At 41.0% G+C, this 22,161-nt stretch overlaps 1 protein-coding gene across 1 annotated transcript in view; it reads right to left on the reverse strand.

Moving 5' to 3' along the window:
• Positions 1-10,964, reverse strand: part of LOC118773109 (phosphodiesterase 4D interacting protein) — a 79,339-nt gene extending 68,375 nt beyond the window's left edge. Inside the window, exons 1-3 of the mRNA XM_036521878.1 lie at positions 10,664-10,964; positions 3,996-4,048; positions 2,476-2,543 (exon numbers count right to left, since the gene is read on the reverse strand). Of these exons, the coding sequence (XP_036377771.1) occupies positions 2,476-2,543; positions 3,996-4,048; positions 10,664-10,710 (168 nt within the window). The 5' untranslated portion in view covers positions 10,711-10,964. The remainder of the gene's footprint in view (positions 1-2,475; positions 2,544-3,995; positions 4,049-10,663) is intronic.
• Positions 10,965-22,161: the final 11,197 nt, after the last annotated feature.

Consider the following 22,161-nt stretch of genomic DNA (forward strand, 5'->3'; position numbering starts at 1 on the left):
CGCACAGGAAAAACACATGCCTTTCTTCACGAATGTCCTAGGACAGCTGCAGTGAGCAAGGCTGGCAAAATAATGGAAATATTGGTATACTCTGTTTATACTTGTATATTATATCACGTATGCTCTAATGTACTGTACACATATATGAATGTAATATAACGTAAAGCTCTGTCTCTCTCCCTTTGTTATACAACTCTTTCTCTCTCTCATATTATATATATGCACACACACACACACACACACACACACACACGTACACATACACACGCACACACGCTAGTCTTTTCAGGGCTCTTTAAAAAGGTTAAAATCACAGGTTAACATTTGCAATTTGTCAAGAGGCTTTAAACACCAAAATCATGTGCAATCCTTCTCCGTGTGGCAATTTAAATATTTTGCGGTGGATCTATATTTACATTTATAGGCAGCATATGCTTTCAATTTCTAAAATGTAATAATAAAGAGTTACTTAAGAACAGCTATTTCTTTTTTATCCTTTCTATTGCAGTTGTTTGACAGTTACAAATGTTATTTTGGCAGGTTCACATTTCTGGAGGGAAGACGACTGACTTCTTTAACGAACAGAAATATGGAATATGGTTGCAAGTCCAGTTATAGTAACGACATCCAGGTTTGGTCTTTTGTAAGATATCAGCTCTCCTCCCTCTTAAACAAATCACACTTAGTGAGCCTCCACTGTGCTTTGCAAATTGCCTTCTAAAATGTCACATTGGTCTTTCTCGCTTTCCACTTGTATAAGCAATGCTTTTCCTGGCGCTTGGTTTGAAAGTACAGACAAACAGTGGATCAACCATGTGTGAAACAGAAACAAGCTATTAACAACCCACTGCACTGCATGCAGTTTTAAGAACTCTAAAAGAGAACTTGTGCCTTTGTTTTTGTTCATCAGTGGACCATGCAGCATTTTTTTTCTGTTGCTCTGATTTGACTATGGAAATTAGACACCAACGGTCTACCGAGGTCAGTCTAACCAAAGTGCTAAAGTATAATTTAGAATGCGAATAAATGTAAATATAGCCAACAAACCAACAACCGACTAACAAAGCAGGAACAGGTTTTCATTTATTACTAAGTTTTATTACCACATATTTGTTTAAGCAATTAACTGCAGGAACAGCCACACACCACACTGGACGTAACTCTACTTCACTCTCAGGGTATAGAATTTTGTGTCTGCATATAGTCTCCTGTCACCACTAAAAAGTAAGCCACTGTCATAGCCTTTATAAAAAACAAAAGTCTCATATGACAAAAATCCAAAGAACACTAAAAAGTTTGAGAGCTACAGGTGAATGCAAAAACAGATCCACTTTGGCACAACACAAATCTTGAAATTTTACCTTTTAACCTTAAACCATTCTTCATTCTCAAAGAAATCCTACCGCTCATGACAACATCAGTGGAATGTCACAGAATAAGAGAACATTCTATTCTTGATAATCTCAATTTTGCTTTATTGTCTCATTTCATTCTTCTAAATGTTTACTATTACTAACTGAGTGGGTTAAAAGCACACCGTAACAACTGAAGTCTCCCCTGAATCATCTCTTCCTCTCTCCTGAGAAGCCAGTTTGAACTTCAAAGAAAGCTAGAATGACCTCTTGAGCAAGTGGAATAGGAGTAAGTAATTTATGGTTCCCCTTGATTCACGGCATCCTGCAAGTGTGGAATCTGCATATTGGTGCCCTGAGCAAACCTGGCCAGATCCCATTACCCACCATGCACCGAGAATCACAGAGCTCCAGCTCCATTTATCAGCACTCCTGCCAAAAAACCAGAGCTAGTCTGCTCCCCCTCCAAAGACCCTTTCCTTTACAGAGGGATCGGGTAATTGAAGCGGGTGACATTGAACGTTATATCACAAGCCACCTGGCGCAGATCCCAGAATACATTTATAGACGGCTTGAATTCAGCAGAGAATCAGAGGAGACGTAGGCTTCCCATCTCGCCGTGCGTGTGGATTCTGGGTAAACAGCGGGAGTCTTATCTTACAAAGACAATGCCGCGGATAGAAACAAGACTTGATGACTCCGTGGTGACTGTGTGTGTTGTGCAGCAGTCAGATGTGAGAAACGCACCATGGGGCTGGGCAGGGAAGAGGGCGGGGAACAGGCAGAGAAGTGGTGGATGATGTTTACGCTATATTTAAAACTCACGATAAGACTGACTCAGATCCATCACCTCTTTAAAGCATTCACATTCACACACAACTACAACTACAAAAACAACACTCCAGTGTAGTGCTGACTCCCACAGCAATTTTGTCTTACCCTTTGTCTTTTGGCATCAAACGCACAGAGAGATCTGACACAAGTGTCAACAGCCATGTAACCCAGGAAACATCCGTACACTTACATCACTACAACAAAAGGCTTCAGCGTGTCGTTCAAACAGGCAGCAATTTGATGCCATCAACCCACCACCCCCAGCCCCCAGGTTATCAGAGTCACCTACCTGCTCAAATTCCCGCAAAGTGTGTGATTGAAGAGGAGGGCCTTTCTCTGTCTCATCACTTCGGAAATCTGTCAAGATAAAAGTTAACGTTTCAGTCTACGTTTTGGGCGTTTCAAACCATCAACGGCAATCCAAATGAGCATGACAATACATCAGTAACTGAGTCAACTGTAGAGCCTATCATGAAACATATGACACAGCTGCACCCTTGGAATGAGCTGGCCCTGCTCTGAGGCTGGGATTGTCATTGTAAGTGTTGTCACATTCATCAGTGAAACCCAAGCTCTCCTCATCAATATTTCCCCCTTTTGATCCAACTTCAGTCATTGCCAATGATGCATTTAAGCCCCTCATCACTACACCAACAACCACTGAACCCATGCAGGAAGGTGAGCTGTTTGCAATTCCTCTCATACACATGCATGCCTACTGCAACTATTCTTCATACTACAAATCCCACAGTGCACCAGGAGGGAAACTGCATTGGGGTATATTTGCATGCGCGCCTAGAACTTACTCGCTATGCTATGCGAGTAAGTTCTAGGAGCCCCCGTGAGTCTCAGGATGCAGAGGACGCAATGACATGGGGACCCTGACTGACCTTCCCATCCCTGTTCCTGGCAGAACAAAGCAAATGACACAATTTCAGCCCTGAGCCATGGGGCTCATCTTGTGCTTTTAATGACTGAACAATTGGAGAGCCCTGACATACTCTTCCGTTCACAACGCATCAAGGCAGCATCGATCTGAGTGTTTCATGAAGGCATGGACAACTTCCAAGCTGCGTGACCCCACAGCACCTACTCAGTGAAAGTGGTCTGTTCTTTTTTTTTTTTTGTTGTTGTTTTCTTTCTCATGGAACAGAATGAGACGCACGCTGGAGCTGCCTGGTGCCAGATGGCTAACAATCCCTCAAACGCAGGAAGATTCCAGGAAAAACCTCACTGAGATAGAATGATGAGTGTTTTTATTTTTTTTCTGAGGGGGTCCCTGAGGACATAATCACAGCAACACTGGCAGCAATTAAGCATCTTACAGTTCCTAAAATTTACGGCTCAACCTCATTCCACATTATTAAAACAGTGAGATATGTGCTGGCGCCGGATCCGGACTTTGACTAGGGCTGACTTGGGAGCTGTATGATATTGCACAATGTTGATATGTGAACTAAGGTTACGGTACCAACCAAACAAATAAAAGAAAAAATACAATCAAATAAAAATGGAAGCTTATATTTTATCAGTTTATATGTCAACACAGTTATTATTTCAGCTGTAGTCGAAATGCTATAAAAAAATACAGGCATTTTAAGCTTTTTTTTTGAAGAAAACCATAACAAGTAACATTCTGTAGGCTCAAAGTGGTATGTACACAATGGAAAAAAAATGACAGGCCAAAAGCAACAGGGACAAAGTCTGGAATCATATAAGAGAGTCGCACTGATGTAACTCCAGTTCCAGAAAAAAGGGGACAATGCCGAGAATTTTGGAAAGGATCGAGCCGTTTGTGAACGTGCTCACCTGTCATGTGGCCGGTGTTTCTGGGTAGATCCTCTCTGTCCCCCACGTAGTCCCTGGAAAACACGAAAGTCCTGGATTTTCAGTCATCAGTGGAACACATAGGACTCTGCCTCCTCCCCCATGACACACAGTGCGTGGTGACACCAGCATGAATATGACATGACAGTCACCTGACCCTTATTCATAAAGGCCTTGCGTTCCCTATAACTCAAGGGCACTCTTAAGTGTAATCTTTAGTGTCACGTATATCTACCAGTTCAACACAATGCTGACGGTTCTTACTTGTATAAAGGGAGGCAAATTACAATACCCCATGGCTTTAGATGAACTAAGGATAGACAATGAGGTCTTTGGTCTAAACAAATAGCTGGATAAAAACTCACTGTAAAAAAAAAATCACTGTAGAAGATTCATTTCCAGGATCATTTGAGATGCTTCTTCTTTGTGCATTGCATGCTAAAACTTAAGCAGTTTATACCTCACAGACTAAGCCAATGGTTTTGCTTTAAGTATGCAAGCAGATTACATTTTGTTTCACATTTTTAGATATAATGAATTCTGTTTCTGCTAGCACCTACAGCCCTGAGCATGATAATACGGAGATATACTACTGAGGAAAACAGTTTATTTGTGTGGATATCTCAGTGGTTTTGGCCATACCATGTACCATACCAGTCACAGGCTTTGACATGACAGAATAAAAACCTTGGACATGATGTTGACATGATGATAACCTGGGCATGCTTTTAAATATTCTCTACTAATGTAATTAAAATGGGTCTGGACTTCAACGTATATCCCTCAATAGTTTACAGTGCACGGTTTTCACTGACAGCCTCCAAGTCAACATGAACTACAGCCATATAGCAAACAGAAGCAGGGGTGTTTAAGGTTAACTTCACATTCACAAAATGGTGGAATACTGGCCATAGCATATGTCAACATTCAAATTAGCTCAATACTTTTTTTGTCCTCTGTTCACATAAAAACAGATTTGATCCTTTTTTTTTACAATTTACTCCACAGAACCCTCAGTAAGGCTTATCCTTAAAGAGATCTTGGAATATTATCTCAGAACAGACACCAGTCCCATGGATGAAGCTGTGGAAATACTCATTCTCCTTTGGAGCAAGAAGGAATTGAGTAGGGAGAGACTGCAGCTGTGCGTAAGGTAGTAGCTAAAAGTGGAGGGGGGGTCACCACCAAATTAGATCAGCTCCATTAGCAGCCCGATGTGGGGTGTGTGTATGCATGTGTGTGTATGTGTTTGCTGGGAGAGAGGGGCACAGCTGAGCGTGTGCTGTCCTCGGCCCCTCCTCTCACTAGTTAGACGCAGGAGGACTCCCTCTTTGTCCTGCTTTCTGCTTCTCAGTAGGGGTGTCCTTTTCACACCGACCTAAATCAACCACGGCTGGGACTAGGTATGCCCCCCCTAGAACTCGCACCTGCACGGCAATTGCCAGTACAGCAGGCAGCACCTATTAAATTAAATAGGTGCATTCAATTAAATAAATTAAATAAATGAGACTCTACGAAATCTAGCAACATTTCAGCAATAATAGATTTTTTTTAATAACAGAAAAAAACATAATGCTGTCAGCAGTTTTGGTTAAATGTCAAGACCACAGGCAGACTGACTCGAATTAATTTGGATCAACAGAGCTCAGTTCTCACAGCAACAAAATTTTCCAAGCGATGGCTTCTGATTTTGAAATAATGTCTTCCCAACATGCATGCACGTCCCCTGCAATAAAACCCTTTTCCCACACACCACAGCAGTTACACAACACCATTATCCTCCCCTCAGCTGCTGTGAGTGTTTGGTGGTCGCTTTCTTTTTTCACAAAAAGAAAAAAAGTAAGGAGAAACAATGTAGTACTTGCTAAAGAACGCTTAACCAGTGGGCCTCACTACCTTTTTCTATCTTTAAATAAGGAAAAAGATGCAGATTGCATTTTAAAATGTAAGAACCACATTCATTTTTTCACTTCATTCACAGTACCAAATTCAAAAGTCCTGAAATGATTCTATCTCCCTTTTAGCTTTCACCAAAACCTGTTGCTGTAGGATTTCTTTAAAATGAATCCAGGAAATGACAATTTTTGGGTTTAAGCAGACAGAAACATCATAATGCCTGACCATACAAAGTGCCCACACACACAGCTTACCATGTTATATTCCTTATGTAACCCTTTTCTGACTTACCTCCCCCTGTACAGGAAGCCACTCATCTCCAGCTTTTAAACCATGCGCATGAGAAACAAAGTCCGGGCTCCCTCCAAACAGAGCAGCACTGTGTTAGGTTTACTGACTTCAACAGTCACCGAGGGGTACTCCTCTTCATTAACATAGCTCAGGAGAGACACACATATACCAACAAAAAAAACAGCAAGTCTCCTCAAGAGACAGAACTGAAAACAGTCATTTGACGTGGCAGGCCAGAGTCAAGCGTAGGCTAAACGCTAAGCGTCACTCCAAGCCGGAGAGCAGTAAATAGCTCTGGAGAGAAGGTACGCGGCAGGATTTCTGAAAGGCAGGTTTGTTCCAACACGCTCACTGAAACGGTCCTGTTTTAGCGGTCTTTCTAAGCATGAATTACACCCATTTTACTGTCAACACTCCTGGTGGTTTTCCTCAGGGTGGAGCAGAGAAAAGACACCTCACACAATGTGACGGGTTGATACATGCCCATCTCAGGTAAAGCAAGGGATCAGCAGATAATATCTACCAACAAAAAAGAAGGATCTGCACTGTGCCTCAACTAAAGCCATGCATGTAGCCTAATATTGCATGGCATTTTTAATACCAATGTGCCTTAACTAAACCATGTGTATAACCCAATATTGCACTACATTTATCAAAACCAGTTCTGTTCAACAAAATAGTCATGAACAGAATATCTGACAGAAGATTTGACCAGGTATTAATGTTTGTTGGCTATTATTACAGGACCACATTATAGGATTTATACAGGATACAGGATTATCATAGGATCACATTAGGTTTACCATTTAATCACTTTAATTTGAACCATTTTTTAAAAATCAGAGTACCTGCAGAACTATTTCACGCCTTAAACTGAAAAACCTCTTGCCAGTGAATCGTTAGAAATGGGACTTTCCTAAAGTACATGACACATTCTGTCGAATCGTGTCATCGGACATTGATGTGTGCTAGATGCCATCACCACAGTGTGAGATTCTCTGACTCATGCAGCTCTCTTGTACAATGGGTAACTAATGCACACGTCTGCTTCTTGCCTCAACAGACCTCTAAATAAAGTTTGCCACTCAAAGAGAAAAAAAGTGTTCCTGCAAAGCAACAGATATTTGCCTGAGGAAAGGCATGTCCTAACAGAAAGAAGAACCATTAAAATATTTTACTGTTTCAAAAATGTTACCCAATAATAATAAATAAAAAACTCTGTGTTCAGAACAGAGAATCTGTCTTTGGGAAGAACTTTTTATACTTATATTGTGAGTTAGCTCTTTTGGACCCTGATTTTTAAATGATACACACATCGTGGCTTTTGATCAGATCATGTTAGCTTTAGAAGTGTTTACCAATCATGATTTGTTGTTAATCACACGTTGATCTGGATTTGTTGTGTCTTTAAAGCAATCTGTTATTAATGAGCCTAAATAACTGATACAGCACAACACTACCTCACAAAACCAGTACATACATGGACATTTCAGTGTCAGGCTTCAGAAATGCTAAGGACAATGACTTTTGTCCATGGGATCTTAATAATAATGGCTGTTTTAATGCTGTAAATCTTGAAAAATATTAAAGACTCCAAATCAAAGATCAACAGGATTAGTTAAAGCCAAACTCGTGCAACCTTCAGGGGCAGAGTGACTCTTTATAGACAGCCAAGTAAAAGAAGCAGCGCATCCTTAGGCCAACTTTGAATGCAGCAGCAGTTTGGGCTGTCAAGGAGGCTTTGGAATCCAGTTTGACAAAAATGTAGCAGCTCTGCTAAAAACCTGTCTCTCCGTGAGTAGAATTTAGCTTTGGGAATTAGGAGGTAGGTACACAGTCAGTAGGAGCCCCAAACCATTAATGCCCAGACAGTAGAGAGATACTTCCGCTCAATGGAAAGACCACAAGTTCTAAGCCTTTAATGAACTGCACCTTATTTTTTCAACCTATTCATTCAGGTCAAAGAATACCGGTTTTCATCTTCTCTCTCTTTTCATTTCTCCAAGTGCTTATTCGTGGCCATTTAGGCTGGATGTGTGTTGAGGAAGACTGGTGCATGTTTAACCCTGATGCCGTCATGACCCTGCAATTAGAATGACTGCTCTGCTGAAGCTCCGCCCCTCTCCTGCTGTGTTTGAACAGCTGTTCACGCCCAGCTGTTGGGACACCCTGCTGAGAAGACGGCTCCCCGAGGTCTTAAAGCACACCCCTTTGGCTGAGTCCCTCCTCAAGCACATTATGTATGCACATGTTAATTGGAGTCTTTACACTTGTCTCCTCCTCGTTCACAATACACTTAAATACATCTGACAGAATAGATTATAGCCGCTCTCAGCACTGACACCATCTGTGCTGAACCCAGTCCTGACCACCCTTCAACTTGTGACTGGCTAATTAGAAACAGGGCTACTTCCTGTCACTGTGTTGAAGATGTTCTCCCTAATCAATTCTGTCCCTTTTTTTCATTGAGAGACTTTCATGAGAGACTGGAGCACAAAACAACACATATATTTGGGTGCATTTGTGCAAACTGAATTGCACACAGGCACCAATAAAAATAAAAGTTCCTGAGATGCATTTATTTTATCTCTAAAACCTAACGACATTCAAATGACAGTCTCCCTGACAATCCCTCCATCTTGTAATACTTTGCTACACTGTTGTTTCAAAATGTGAAAAATAAAATCACACACAGACATATAAGATCACCTATATAGCATACATACTTAGCTTTCCATTGGATTTACCTGCCGGCCATTTTCAGCACAAAATGGTTATTTCAACAGAATGCAGCTCATACACGTTTAAATCACATTGCTTAGTTTCAAATACTTTCATGTAGATTTTGTGCCTAACATTGTCACAATGGAGCATTCAGCTCTCCATTCCTAGAAGGGTCTATACTTTAAAATGAAACATATAATAACAAATCTGTAACTGAAATCGATTAATCAGATGAAAATACTGATAACAGGCCATTACAGAATCCAACACATTACCTGCAAGAGTCAAGCAAACTATTACATTGCACCTTGTTACATTCCGTTTCCCTACCTTTCAGATGCCTAATGCATTGCTTGATCTGTCCAGTTTAGGCCTGATCAAACAGTGACAAACCTGACAGTCAATAATTCAACAGCTAGGAAACGTTTATGGACCGTCACCAAAACACACAACCTTAAAACATCAGAAAAGACAAACATACTCATCTGGTCAGTAAAAATAAGGTACTGCATTGTGGTAATATCCTTTCAAGCAAATATCCATGATCACTTGTCACTGAAGCTTTGAGTATAGTTTCCCTGTTAACTGCAGTTGCCCTGTGGACAGAACAGCTGGCAGGCCAGATTTGGGCAAAGTACACAGATCTGATGGTCACTTTCTGGACAAACACTACAAACCTAATCCGTCAAACAAGAAGTTTTGATTCTCAACTGACACTCTTGACTGTGAACAGCATTTTGCCCTTCTTAACTTTGTCCAGCTAAAGGTATTTAGCAGGTGTAAGATCAGCAGTAGCCTGTGTTTGTATTTGCAACAGTGACAATGCATAGTATATGTGGATTAGGCTTGGTAAGGACACATGCTATTAGCCTTATATGGTGCTAAATACACACTGTAGTCTGGGTACACTGGGTGAGAACATGACAGCTATAATATGGGGAATCAGTTTGTGCTGTGATTTTTTTTCCTGGGAACTGAATTTTTTATAAAGCTTGCCGCGGTAAATTTCAGCATTTTGTGTTGAGAGTAGAAAACGTCACAACTTGAAATAACATTTATATCATTTTCAGAATCTCTCTCTGCTGCCATAGACCGTCACCGTCGAACTATATAAATAATGTCTTGACCCAGAAATTGTACAATGCCGGTATCTTTTTAATTCATTCGAGAGTGTCACGTGATTGGGAGCCCACTAGATCTCCAGCCCCTTCAATTTTGCCACATGCGCACTTTGTGAGTTATTTCTGCATTATACACAGTACACATAACGGAGACATTTGTTTATAAATTACTGAAAACGACGACATAAACACTAAGACATGTTCAGCGTGGATTTTAACAAACATTAGTGATGATCCCAGAGAAAACCATGCCCTATATACTGGTCAAAACGTTTTAAATAAACAATGGAAAAGAGTCAGCCTGCACACATGAGAAACGTTGGAAGGAAATACTCATACTAGATTTATTGATAGCGTTTGGGCCCCAAAATTGCTTCGGATCATGAACACGTTTCTTACTGAAGGTATGTTAACGAGGGGTTACAACATATCGCAATAATTAAATTTAGGTGGTTTGCACAAGGGACACAGTCACTGCCGAATATTTCGTTCTTAAAAAATACCGTATTTTTTAACGACTACCACAATGAAAACAATGTGCACCAGCCAACCATGCCAAGCATACCAGTCATTGCTAACTAAGTAGCCTTCATCTTGCATTTGAGTTTAAAGCCATACCTCCCTGATCCGCTCCAGGACTGGTCTTGAGAAGGTGCCCAATCCATGTTAACAAATTAGAGGGTAACCTTGCAGAATTCCCTCAACCATTTCTATTACCCAGCCGCTAATCCAAGACGAAGAACATCGTCGCGTTTTCAGTCGTCATTTCATTGAGTGGGTCGAGAGATGCTGCTTGAAAGTGAACTATAGATGGTACACTTATTTCATTGTCAGACGCACTCCCTCCCTCGGTTTAATTATGCATGCAGCCTGATTTCGCACGCGTGCTGTGTTTCGGCTTTTGCACCTAGATGAAAGAAATTCACCGAGGCAACAAACGCTTGCGCGACGTTAACCACTGTTAAGCGCATCTGCTGTGCACGCTACATTAGCCTGGCCGACGGTGTGGAGGAATTTTCTCGTGTTTTTGCTTAAGGTGTGATGAAATATGTGTTTCATCTTGTTGTTTATCACTCAAGACATTATTGTCACTGTTAGCAAAAGAATAATGACGTCGACCCCGCTCCTCATAACGACTTTTGGACACTCCATAACACTGGTTTTCACATTTGTAGAATTCAAAGTTACATCTGCCATTTGCTTTTGCATCTCATAGCTCAGGAGTAATGAAGTTTTTATGGCCTGTATGTTTTGCCAGTTGTAAAATAATGATGTATTTTAAGAAATTGTACGTGTTGGTGTAAAATAATAATACGAAACTCAAATTGTTCTATACAACCCCTTGTCTGTTATCAGCTGTATCGCTCATAGAGACAGTAATCGAAAGCTAAAAAGGCTGTACATTGTGCGAGAGGATATGGAGGGTTGTGAGTATAGATTTTGATGTTTGAGATATTGATTTACAGCCAGCATTCTGCGAGGTTGTAATTACTATTGCACTGCAATTGGGTTAGTTGGTCAACTAATGGCATACTGCAACTGTCAAGTAGCTAGTAATCCTATTTGTGTTCATAGGAAAAATACATATATTATTATGACTGACTTGTAAATACTGTTGAGCTAGGGTAATTTTCAAATAGGTATAGCTGCCCTCAAATGTTTTGATATAACCCTTTACAAAAGGCCTTTCCTTCCATCCCAGTAGGAGTGTATGCAAGTTGTGGCTTCATGACATGGCTGGTTTTAATTTAATGAGCTATCTTGCTGAATGGTTCACAGGCATTTCCCACAAACCACTGCCCTGCAGATCAGTAGTGGGGTGGAAAAGTCCTTTTTTGCCCTTGTTTGAGGTAATATTTATGCTTCCCTCAAGTGCTGTCAGTTGTAAAGCCTGTCAGCTTATGGTTGTTTGATTAGGGACAGTATGTAGCAATTCATGATATATCATATGATAATCATATAGTGTCTTATTTAATTGTGTCACATGTTCCCTTTTTGTTGTACAACAAAACATGCAATATGTCTCTGCCTCCTCCAGTAGTATGTGTGACAGAAGGTCCTTAAAACAGATGTCCTTCCTTCCAGGTTGCTACACATTTACAGTGAAATAAAGTAAAAATTAGCTAGAGCTGCAGGAAAAAAAGAACCATGGAGATAGAGCTATGTAAATGCAAAAAGCAGAAGAATGACTCAATGTGAAGGAACATTCCCAGGCTGTCATTGGCTTTGAAGAGCTAAGGCATGGCCAGGACATATAATATGGAAATGTTTCAAACCATAAAATCAGAAATAACATACAATGTCTGGCCCAATCACGTTTTGTAATGATGACGCATCACGATGATGCTGATTTAATGACACCATGTTTAATAAGTCAGAATCTCAAATTACATGCTAGATCCAGTGTGAACTCACAATGTTGCCCAAGGCTAATATATCTGGCCTTGGTTTATAGCCAAAGATGGATTTCATTTGCACATTGGTGACCATGAGCAAAGGCATATGTACAGACTGCTATTAGTCACGTGCTGGAGTGAATTCTGGAAATGTCAATACTGTGGCCCTTTCTCTATAGCACATATTGAATTACAATCTATCACAACTCTTCGTGTTCAATGTCTTAGCTTTAATAGGCTAAGAATTCAATTAACTGAGTTGTTGTTGACAGTGTAGACTGACAGAAAGACCCTACATTACATTACTGTCATTTAGCAGATGCTCTTTTTACCTAGAGTGACTATCAATTTTTTATCCATTTTTACAGCTGGATCTTTACTGAGGCAATTGTGGGTGTAATGACAGTACCCAAGTGGGGAATCGAACCAGCAGCTTTTAGGTTTCAGGCCCTGCTCCTTACCACTACACCACACTGCTGCCCCTACTTCCCCACACTCCAAAATCCAACCCTAGATGGTGATGATTGCTTTGTAAATAAGACCGTGCAGCAGGCTTTCAAACACGTCATCAAAAATGTGTCTTCATGTGTTAGCAGTGTTTCAAGTTCATTTAACAAATTAACCAGGATCTTGACTCTCTTCACCTCAAACCATACTGAAACCAACAAATTGATGTCAGCTGCTGTAGGGTCACAAAAATGCCACCCAGAGGGGAACCCAACTCATCTGCTCACCCACATTGCCAAACTTATCAACTCTGTGCCTTTACATCGCCACCTAGTGGTTACAAGAAGAAGTAAAGGTCGGCACACATTTTGTGAAAACAACCTCTCTTGAACATAAATTACTTCATATGCATGTCATCAAACTTCAAAGTCAAGTTCGCTGTGCTATATTCTTATATTGATTCAGTCTTCCAGCATAAGGCAAATGAATGTGAACAAGTGTTGTGAGCATAATATGTGTGTTTACGTGTGTGTGTGTGTGTGTGTGTTGGACCGTGTGTGCATGCATGTTTACTGTATAAAGTAGTTAAGGAGCTCAGTTGGTGATCCAAAGATTGCAGGTTCAATTCCTTGATGAGCACTGCTATTGGATGCTTGAGTAGTGTACCTAACCTGAACTCTATCATTAAATATCCGTTTCTAAAACCATGTAAACAGCTAAGTATGTCAGCTAAGCAAATAAACAATGTAATTGTCATCAAAACAGTGAAGCAAGTAAATATGTGCATGGCAAGCAAAATCATTCGCTCATAATGCATCAGCAGCCATGATGTGGCATACAGAAGGGTGTATGTTGGTCATTAACAGAGTTGGCTTTGTGCCTTACACAGCTAATGCTATCACAATAAATAGCACAGCTGGAATGCCTTGAAGAATATTCCACCATTTAATGAGCTCTATTAGATATTCAACAGTTCACTTCCCTGTCAAATTAGTTCCAGCTTAAATCAGCCCTAAGCCCCTGGGTTTAGGTGTTTTGGGACCAATAGAGCCCCTTTCCCTGCCCTAAAACAAACACGTTTCCCGTGTCTGGGTCACATGACCCTGACCCTTTCATCGCTGGGTCCCTCATCAGCTCGTGGTCGGGGCCAAAAGTGTCATAACAGACTGCTATATTCCAGTGCTTTTCCGCTGTCTGTCTTAATATTTCCTCCCGTATTTGTTTTAAGTGCCGGACCCCTTGGTTCTGCGGATACTCTTCGGGTAGCGGGGGTCACGTGACGCCTGCTGGAGTCAGGCTGGCAGGGAGCTCGTGAGGGGAAATACATGGCATTCCTCCCCGCTCCCCTCGGAGAGCCGGCTGTGCCGCGCCGAAACCAATACCGCTGATCTCCACGCCCTGCCATTCTGCGCAGACCACATCCCTGCATCTTTCCGTGACCAGACCGCTTCTCTGAACAGCCACAAACTTCTCCCTACTCAACGTTAACGGCTATACGGCCTTGCTTACGGTTACATACGTCTCTCTACTCAACACCAACAGCCATACAGCACATCTGCACAGTTATAGACATTGCTTTACTCAACACCAATGGCTATATACAGCCTTTTTACACTAGAATAGACTACCTGCTTAACACCAACAGCCTTTCTACAGTTACAGACATTACTCAACACCAACAGGGGTAGGCTCCCTACTCAACATCTGAGATCCCTCTCCCCCTTATGTACACAACAGCAGTTATTACATTTTACCCCTTACTGTGGGTAGATATAGCAAAATCACACTGTATGCAAAGTACAGTAGTTCCACTCTTTTAAAACACTGGTGATAAGGAGACTCTGCGCTACACAGGGTTGAAATGGTGTTAGTTAATGAGCGCTTGAGTATTGTATAGAGTTGTCTCAATGGGTTTGCTTTCAACACACCCAGCTCAGTGTAACACGACTTTAAAAACACCCCTGGGGTCTTCAGCACAGAGTGTTATTTAGCTTACAGAGCTAGTGTTGATGTGACCCCTTCTCTTAAGAGGTGTTCAGTGAGTATGAAACTCCAGGAACAAAAAGCGCACAGCCTGCAACTCGGCAGCGCTTTTCATGACAGTCAAATAACTTGTGGTTTTCCTACAGTTAAAAAGCACCAGATATTTCCAAGGTTCAGAGCAGTTTTGTTTTCTGAAACTTTATCTTTCCTTAAGGGGCAGCAGCAAAGGGCATGCAAGTCGCTTTATGATTTTCACTGATGGGAGGGGAGGATAACCCTCACTGTCGTCTGCTCCTCCATCAGCCTAAATCTAAAACTTGCTCGTTTCACCTCCATGCCTTCTTACATCCTTTTTCTTTACAGTTTTAACCATTTGGGTGACATAATGTGATGTGTCTTCAGAATGTCAGCCATCAGAAGGCTTAAGAATGGCGATGACAGCTTTCATCCTCAGCCTTCCGTAGTTGCGATGCTCTAATAGTCTTAAATGTTGTTTTGCACGTTACTATTAGGCAGTGCTGCACAGACAGACCACTAGAGTCACATCCCTAGAGTCACAGATGGTAAACAGTCTGTGATCTGTGAGAAAAAAAATCTGATGCCGGAGTGTTCCTTTCCTCTCGGTGGCTGCGTGGAATGTCCCATCCTGTGTGTTAGTCACTCAGCGCAGAGCGGAACAAACATAAAAACAGAGACCAAACTTCATGCCTGCCCCTGTAAGTGGTCTTTCAGCAATCCACCCAGACGGGGCAATCAAAGTTTCCAGATTACGAGGAATTCTTTCCGCCGTGCGGAGAGCAGCAGTTCTCCTTCTTCAGCGCTTTAACTAATTATTAGAAAGAGACAGTCAGAGTACCCTGTCACCGGAAAAGAAAATGTCATAGCCACAGCTATTTTAATTTATATTCAGAGAAACGGAGGAGATGAAAAAACAACATTATTTCAGAGTTTCAGAAAATAAATGACTGTCCCAAATGAAAATTTTCCCAATACTTAAAAGAAAGAGATGTAGATTGAGATCTGTCTGTTCTCCTTTCAGTGCAGATGAATACAAAAAAGGTCATGAGTGATAATATACAAAATGGGCACAATTTTAATTTTCATGACTTAGTTGTGGTTCGAATAATTCCTATATTTAGTCAGATACAGTGCACTCCCTATATATCTGCAAGCATTTTCATTTCCAAACAAGCTGACCTAATGTTTAATGCAGACTTATGTTTATTAATGTAAATCTTTCATCCATACAAACAAGCTGTCTGTGGGCACAGCATAAATTCTCCTTGTATCCGCCTCTATGAAGTCAGGTCTGAGAACTCAGAACTGTAATTATAATTCTAGAGGGCTGAAATGTGAATCAGGAACATGTAAATAAAATACACATGCACATTGGAATCCAGCTGAAAACTTGGCAGCAGTGTTGGCCCGTGGGTTTGTGAAGTGCGCTGGCAGCCTCCTTAATCAGTTCTAATCAGAACCTCATTTCTAACTCGGGCTCTCGACGCAGCATGTGGGGAGAGAGTGGTATTAAAACGCTATCCGACTCCATTTCCGACGGTTTAAAAAGCAGATGAGTCCAGCATCTTTCCCACCTCTAACCTGGTGATGATCAGCATAATTAATGTTTGTTTTACTTCTTACTGTTTTAGCCGATTCTGAGAACTTGTTTCAAGATCTGAAATGGTCACTCTGTGAAGCTACTAAAAACAATGATAATACTTGATACAGTATATGGTAACAAGTGTTGTGATGTAATACTTAAACCTTGAAGCTCTGAAAACTAATGTCTAAATTCAGTACTGGTTTATTTCAGACTAATGTATGACCAAAATGCCCATTCTCAAGAAAGATGAAACAGTATATGAAACAGCTCATAATTTCATCTGCATGACTTTACGAAATTAGCCAGGTATCAGCCAGGATGCATATTACACTAAAAATGTCCGATTTGTACTGAAATGCAATGATAGCACACTGCAGGAAAAGAGATGAACAACCTATTTCCTTGGCAACATGGGATGATGGATGGGATCCACATTCAGGATGCTACCGCTGACAGAGCAGACTAAAGTAGCTGGCTCGAAATCACCGCCATGTGTTTCTGCCTGTGTCCAGCGAGGATATTAGCCAGAGGTACAGGGAGTGGAAGAGTCCTGCTCACCTGGAGGGGTGGTATCCTGGGCAGCTTTCCTGATTCCAATGTCCTTGGAAGATGGGCAAAGGTGCTGTTGGTTGCTAACGTTAACTGTACCAATCCAGGCTGTTTTCTGTGCCTGCCCTGCAGCTGCCAATCACCCACTTCATGTGTCACACACAGCAGAATGGCACTAGGTGAAAGGTGCACATTTGGTCAATGTAGGTGTCAGTACTTCGGCCCCCTAGCTGTTGTTTTTGTGTTTCTCCCTGTCTGTCAGTGTTGTACATGTGCTTTTGTTTACAGTTCCCTTGTGTTCCGGCCCTGCCCCACTCTCCGCCCTGTCCCCAGCCCACCTGATTTCCTGATCACCTCCACCTGCCTGCCTGGCCACCTGCATCCCATCTCCTTGTCAACCCAGCCCTTTATATACCCTTCTTGTCTCTGTCTTGGTGCCAGTTTGTCTCAGTGTTTTTGCTATTGTGTATCTGCCTGATTACGCATGTTGCTGAGCCTGGTCCCTGCCTGCCTGGTTTTGACCCAGCCTGTTCCTGTTTTAATCCCTACTCCTTGTTTGCCCTGCCTCGGAATGCCTTCCTGATTTTGACCCTGCCTGTTCTGCCACCACGAACTTGCCCTGCTGTGATTCTGAATAAACCACTTGGAACTTCAAATGTCAAAACAGATTTCTTTAAAAAAAATCTAAGAGGTACAGTCTCTGAGGCTGCACAATTTATGAAATTAAAAGCAGCTAACCCTTCTCCCTGTTTTAGTCTTCCATATCCCTCTCTGTTCCACCTCTCTAAGTTGACAGAACACTTTGATACTCCCATATACTTCTGAATTTTGCAATGGCATGTCTTCTCCATCCACGTGTTTCACTCCGAAAATGGCACCATCTGTATGTGATCCTAATCACTGTCAATAAAACAGGCTATCTCGATTATCCTCAAACTGCGGCGCGAGAGCGAAGCAAATAGTTGCTGTAATTGGTATCAATGGGAAAAAACGGAGAAAACACGTAAAAACACCTCCATTGAGGAAACTCGTTCCTAATCGCTGTGTACAATCGAGAATGTTCAGCTCTTCACCTTACTGGAAAAGTTTAAATGTTAGCTATGAAACTTAACTTTTTTGGTGATGCATCTGTGTTTCATAAGGCAACATATCCCGTTCAATCTCCAGTGTTATTGTTCTGCATCAGTCTGAAATAATTAAGACAAACACGCTAAAAGAGAAAAGATGACTTTATTGTTGCAGATGGACAGACGGGCAATTAGAACTGCAAGCACCGGTGTTTAAGAAACCAGGCTAACTCAATTCGACCTCACCTTGTTTCAATCAAGGGGAAATAAAGTTGTAGATTGTTATCTTTAAATGTCTTCTCTATCTAATCAGGTATTAGATTAAACGCATTTGTCTAATGGTAGAAATTTCCTTTCAGCAGATATTCCATTTTAACTCTGCCATTTACACTTAATGGATAATTGAGAAAATAAACGCCAGTGTCCAGTTTCAAGTGGCCGGCTGCCTGCCCCCCTCCCCTCCTGCCCGTGCTAGTGAAATGGAGTTAAGTTTGCGAGACTGCCGCCAGAAGTGAAAATTAAAGGCAGATTGTTCGAGGCAGGCGTCAGCTTCAAATTTGCCCAGCTCGGAGTGGATTTGCCCTGGCACGAGATGTGACAGTGATATTAATTTCAATGCTTGCCCATTTGCACGGAGCGTTTACACAGCGTTTGTATAATGAATTTAGCCATGGAAACAAGAACTGTCTTCAAAAATTAACGAAAGGGAGAAAATTCTTCTCCCTGGAAAAGTAAGACATCCTAAAAGACACATTTAGATCTTCCTGAGCAAATAGATGTAAAAATTTATTTATTTAATTAATAAATATAATAGTGGAAGTAGTAATGTATAGTATTGCTGCGCTTCCAGGACGCTGAAGCCGCCCTTCTGGCTCCGACCCCGGTGAGGCGTATCCGGCTGGTTCTGCTCAGGAGCTGCTGAGCTGTGCGTTCTGCCATCCCAAGACACCGGCAAGAGTAATGAGGCCCGGAAGCGCTGGAACTTAAATTACTTATAGTTAAGTGCTAAGGTCAATCAAATCAGTCTGCTCCATGGTCCTTGAATACATCAGCAAACAAGAGTGATAAGTTGCAGGCCACATGCTCTCTCGCGATAGAAACAATCGCTCTGGCTTTATTGGGTGATGCAGTTATGAATTAACATACAGCCACTAATGTTTTTCTTTGCTGACTGTAATGTGGAGCTTTCTCATTTCTCTGTTCCTGCAATCCAGTCTGATGTACCGGATTATATGTAACTATTTTGGCAGAGGTTTATTTTAATTTGTGCACTTGAGTTAACTTTCATTTAAATCTTTAATTACTACATTACTGCTATTTCCATTAACAGATCTTCAAACGAGCCTCCAAACAAGAATTTATCGTTTTCCTATGCGCTGTCTGATGAGAACTTGTAAAATGGCACGCTGTCATTTCAGATGTTTTAAAACGCATTTTGCGGACCATAATGCCATTAGGTTGTGATTTGCGTAAATATGAAAGGACCGCTATATGACTTCTAAAGTGTCACTTCCAAACTGTTCCCTTAGATCAGCCTTCATTACAAGAAAGTACCACGTCTGTGAACGATAAAATTTGTGGCCGTTTCCTTTGAAAACCTTTTTGTAACTCTGACAGCTCATATCTCGCGATGTCAGTGCTTTGCATCTTCTTAATACGTCTTTAATGTCACAAGAAAAGTGCTTGGGAAAAAATATAAATCCTATATGAACCTTTTATCGCTTACAATTATGAAACCCATATTTTATCTCTATGGTTAGGCTAGGTCGTTTTTTTTGTACTTCGGTGGATAATCTAAAGATCTTGTGTTGTATAAAAGTACTCCCGGCTGGTATATATGCTATAAATTGTTTGGCAGAGAAGAATAAAAATTCTAAATGACTGTGCTAAAGAGTCAATCCCAACTTTCTAACGGCAATTGTGTATCCTTAGCAACTCAGTTACAGCGCATAAATGTCAGATAATGGCGTTAAATGACCCCACATACAGTATTTTTGGCCTGTAATATAGTCAATAGTCAATATGCAGCTGAACATAGGAAAAACGCAGTAGAGGGCGATGTAGAGCTGACTATCTCAAATTGAGCTCGCTGAGCAGGTACGGCGTTAGACACTGCGACATCACTCGTGGTTGCTTTTTCACCGATCAGAAAACATGACATAACTAGAAACTATAAGCAAGTCGCGTTAATTTACTCTTGTTAATTTCAGAATGCAACTTTTAATATGCCATGAAACTGTACAATATTGTGTCCCTAATTAGGATACTTTGAGCAATTACTCAATGGTAGGTATTAATACTGTACATAATTACAAAATAAGTTCATGAAAGTTATTGCTCTTAGTAATGATAAGTTTTACCTTGTTGTTTTCATTTATTCAGAAAAATTCCTTAATCCATTGTCTTCAATTTGCTTCACAAGGCAGTAATTGATCTTCTAAGACATGTTGGATGAAGCCACACAAGCTCCTTTATATGCTACAGCGTTCAGGCCAAAGGCAATCCTACAACTATGCAGTCGGGCTTGAACTCTGTATAACAGCTTTATGGAAATGGTGTCCATTTTGTTTCTCAAACAACAAAAGCAAAATGAAATAAAAGGAAAGTTTGGACATGTTATAGAAGAGAAACCATTCTTTGGATTTGTTATTTAAAGCTAAGATCAAGCTGCCTGAAGAATTGAAGTGCATTCTTAGTTGTTCTTTTTAAGTAAGGTGCCATCAGTTCCTTGTCAAAAACTCAAGGAGCCCCGTCACTTTGTTGGCCATGGATTTTGGACATATGGTTTCCTTTCAGTCATATAAACCAGTCCTACTTTATTCTGTGGTGCTGCGGTTATACATAAAGGCCTTTAAAAGCAAATACTTGAAATAGTTCTGATGCAAGGGAATATACATTTCTCGAAGTAAATCTAACGCTGATTACATGGTGATGATGCCTTGAATGTACGTCACGTTTGCCACCATAATTGCCATTTGGTCTGTACTTAGTGGTCTATTTATGGTCAAGAAAATGAAAATGTTAATTCATCCAGCATTGCAGCTCCACAACAGCTGGTTAGTGCGGCTGAATTATTTATTACATGACAATTTGCTCTCTGCCCTGAGGAAGAAAACACTTCATTGTATTGTATTGCATTACAATGGAAGGGAATGGAAAGTGGTTTTTACCCCGCAGACAACAAACATCAAAAACCCGGTACCTACAGGTGAGATAACGGGATTATACACGGGAAGAAACAGAACCAAACAGCATTATTACTTTGTGATCTAGTGTCTCTAGCCGATGCTTGCAAAGACAGGAGCATATATAGAGGTGTCCTTCTGTCAGTCTGTTTCTTCTTAAGGTTGATATATTAATTAAGTATACAATAATGAATAATGTATTAATAATAACAATAGTCATTCTATGAAATAATATTTCTTCCACTATGAAAATGGTCTCAAACCATTGTTCAATGACTGCCCCCTGCTCAACCCCTACACAGAAAAGCTGTTAGGGGAATAAAGAGAAGGAAAAACTCTGCTTTAGAGCAACGTATCTGACATTTTCTTGATAAGATGCCTCCTGCTTGCCTTTCTGATTACTCAGTTGAGATTTCATGAATGAAACCAGCACTTTGGATCATGTGACAACATGCGCCCCAGAAGGAAAATCATTTAAAACTACGCCTGTCACATCAATCATTAACATACATACTGTGTTACTATCATACATTTCCCGTGCATGTTGTGGAGATGTGTGAGAAATGCAGTTCCCTGCATGACACACCTTGATTAGCTTTCTTTTGTAGGCTGTTCTCATTAGTATAAAATCTACTTGTAGAGGCTTGAAGTTGCTCTGCGCAGACCCTTCATACTTCTCTTCACTCTGCTTTGCAACTGCGAATATATTTTTGGTTGTTCGTTCTTGCCACACACTGTTAACAGCTGTGCAATATTTCACTCAACCCCTTTGACTTTTTAAGGTTTTTCGCAAAGCCGTGCCAGGACCGCTCATTAATAAAGCCTCTGTGATCATTTGAACAGTCGTGTTTTGGCCAGGAGGCTGACATGGCAGAGAATGCGGTTT

Source organism: Megalops cyprinoides, chromosome 2 (genome assembly GCF_013368585.1).
Source record: "Megalops cyprinoides isolate fMegCyp1 chromosome 2, fMegCyp1.pri, whole genome shotgun sequence".
NCBI classification, from domain to species: Eukaryota; Metazoa; Chordata; class Actinopteri; order Elopiformes; family Megalopidae; genus Megalops; species Megalops cyprinoides.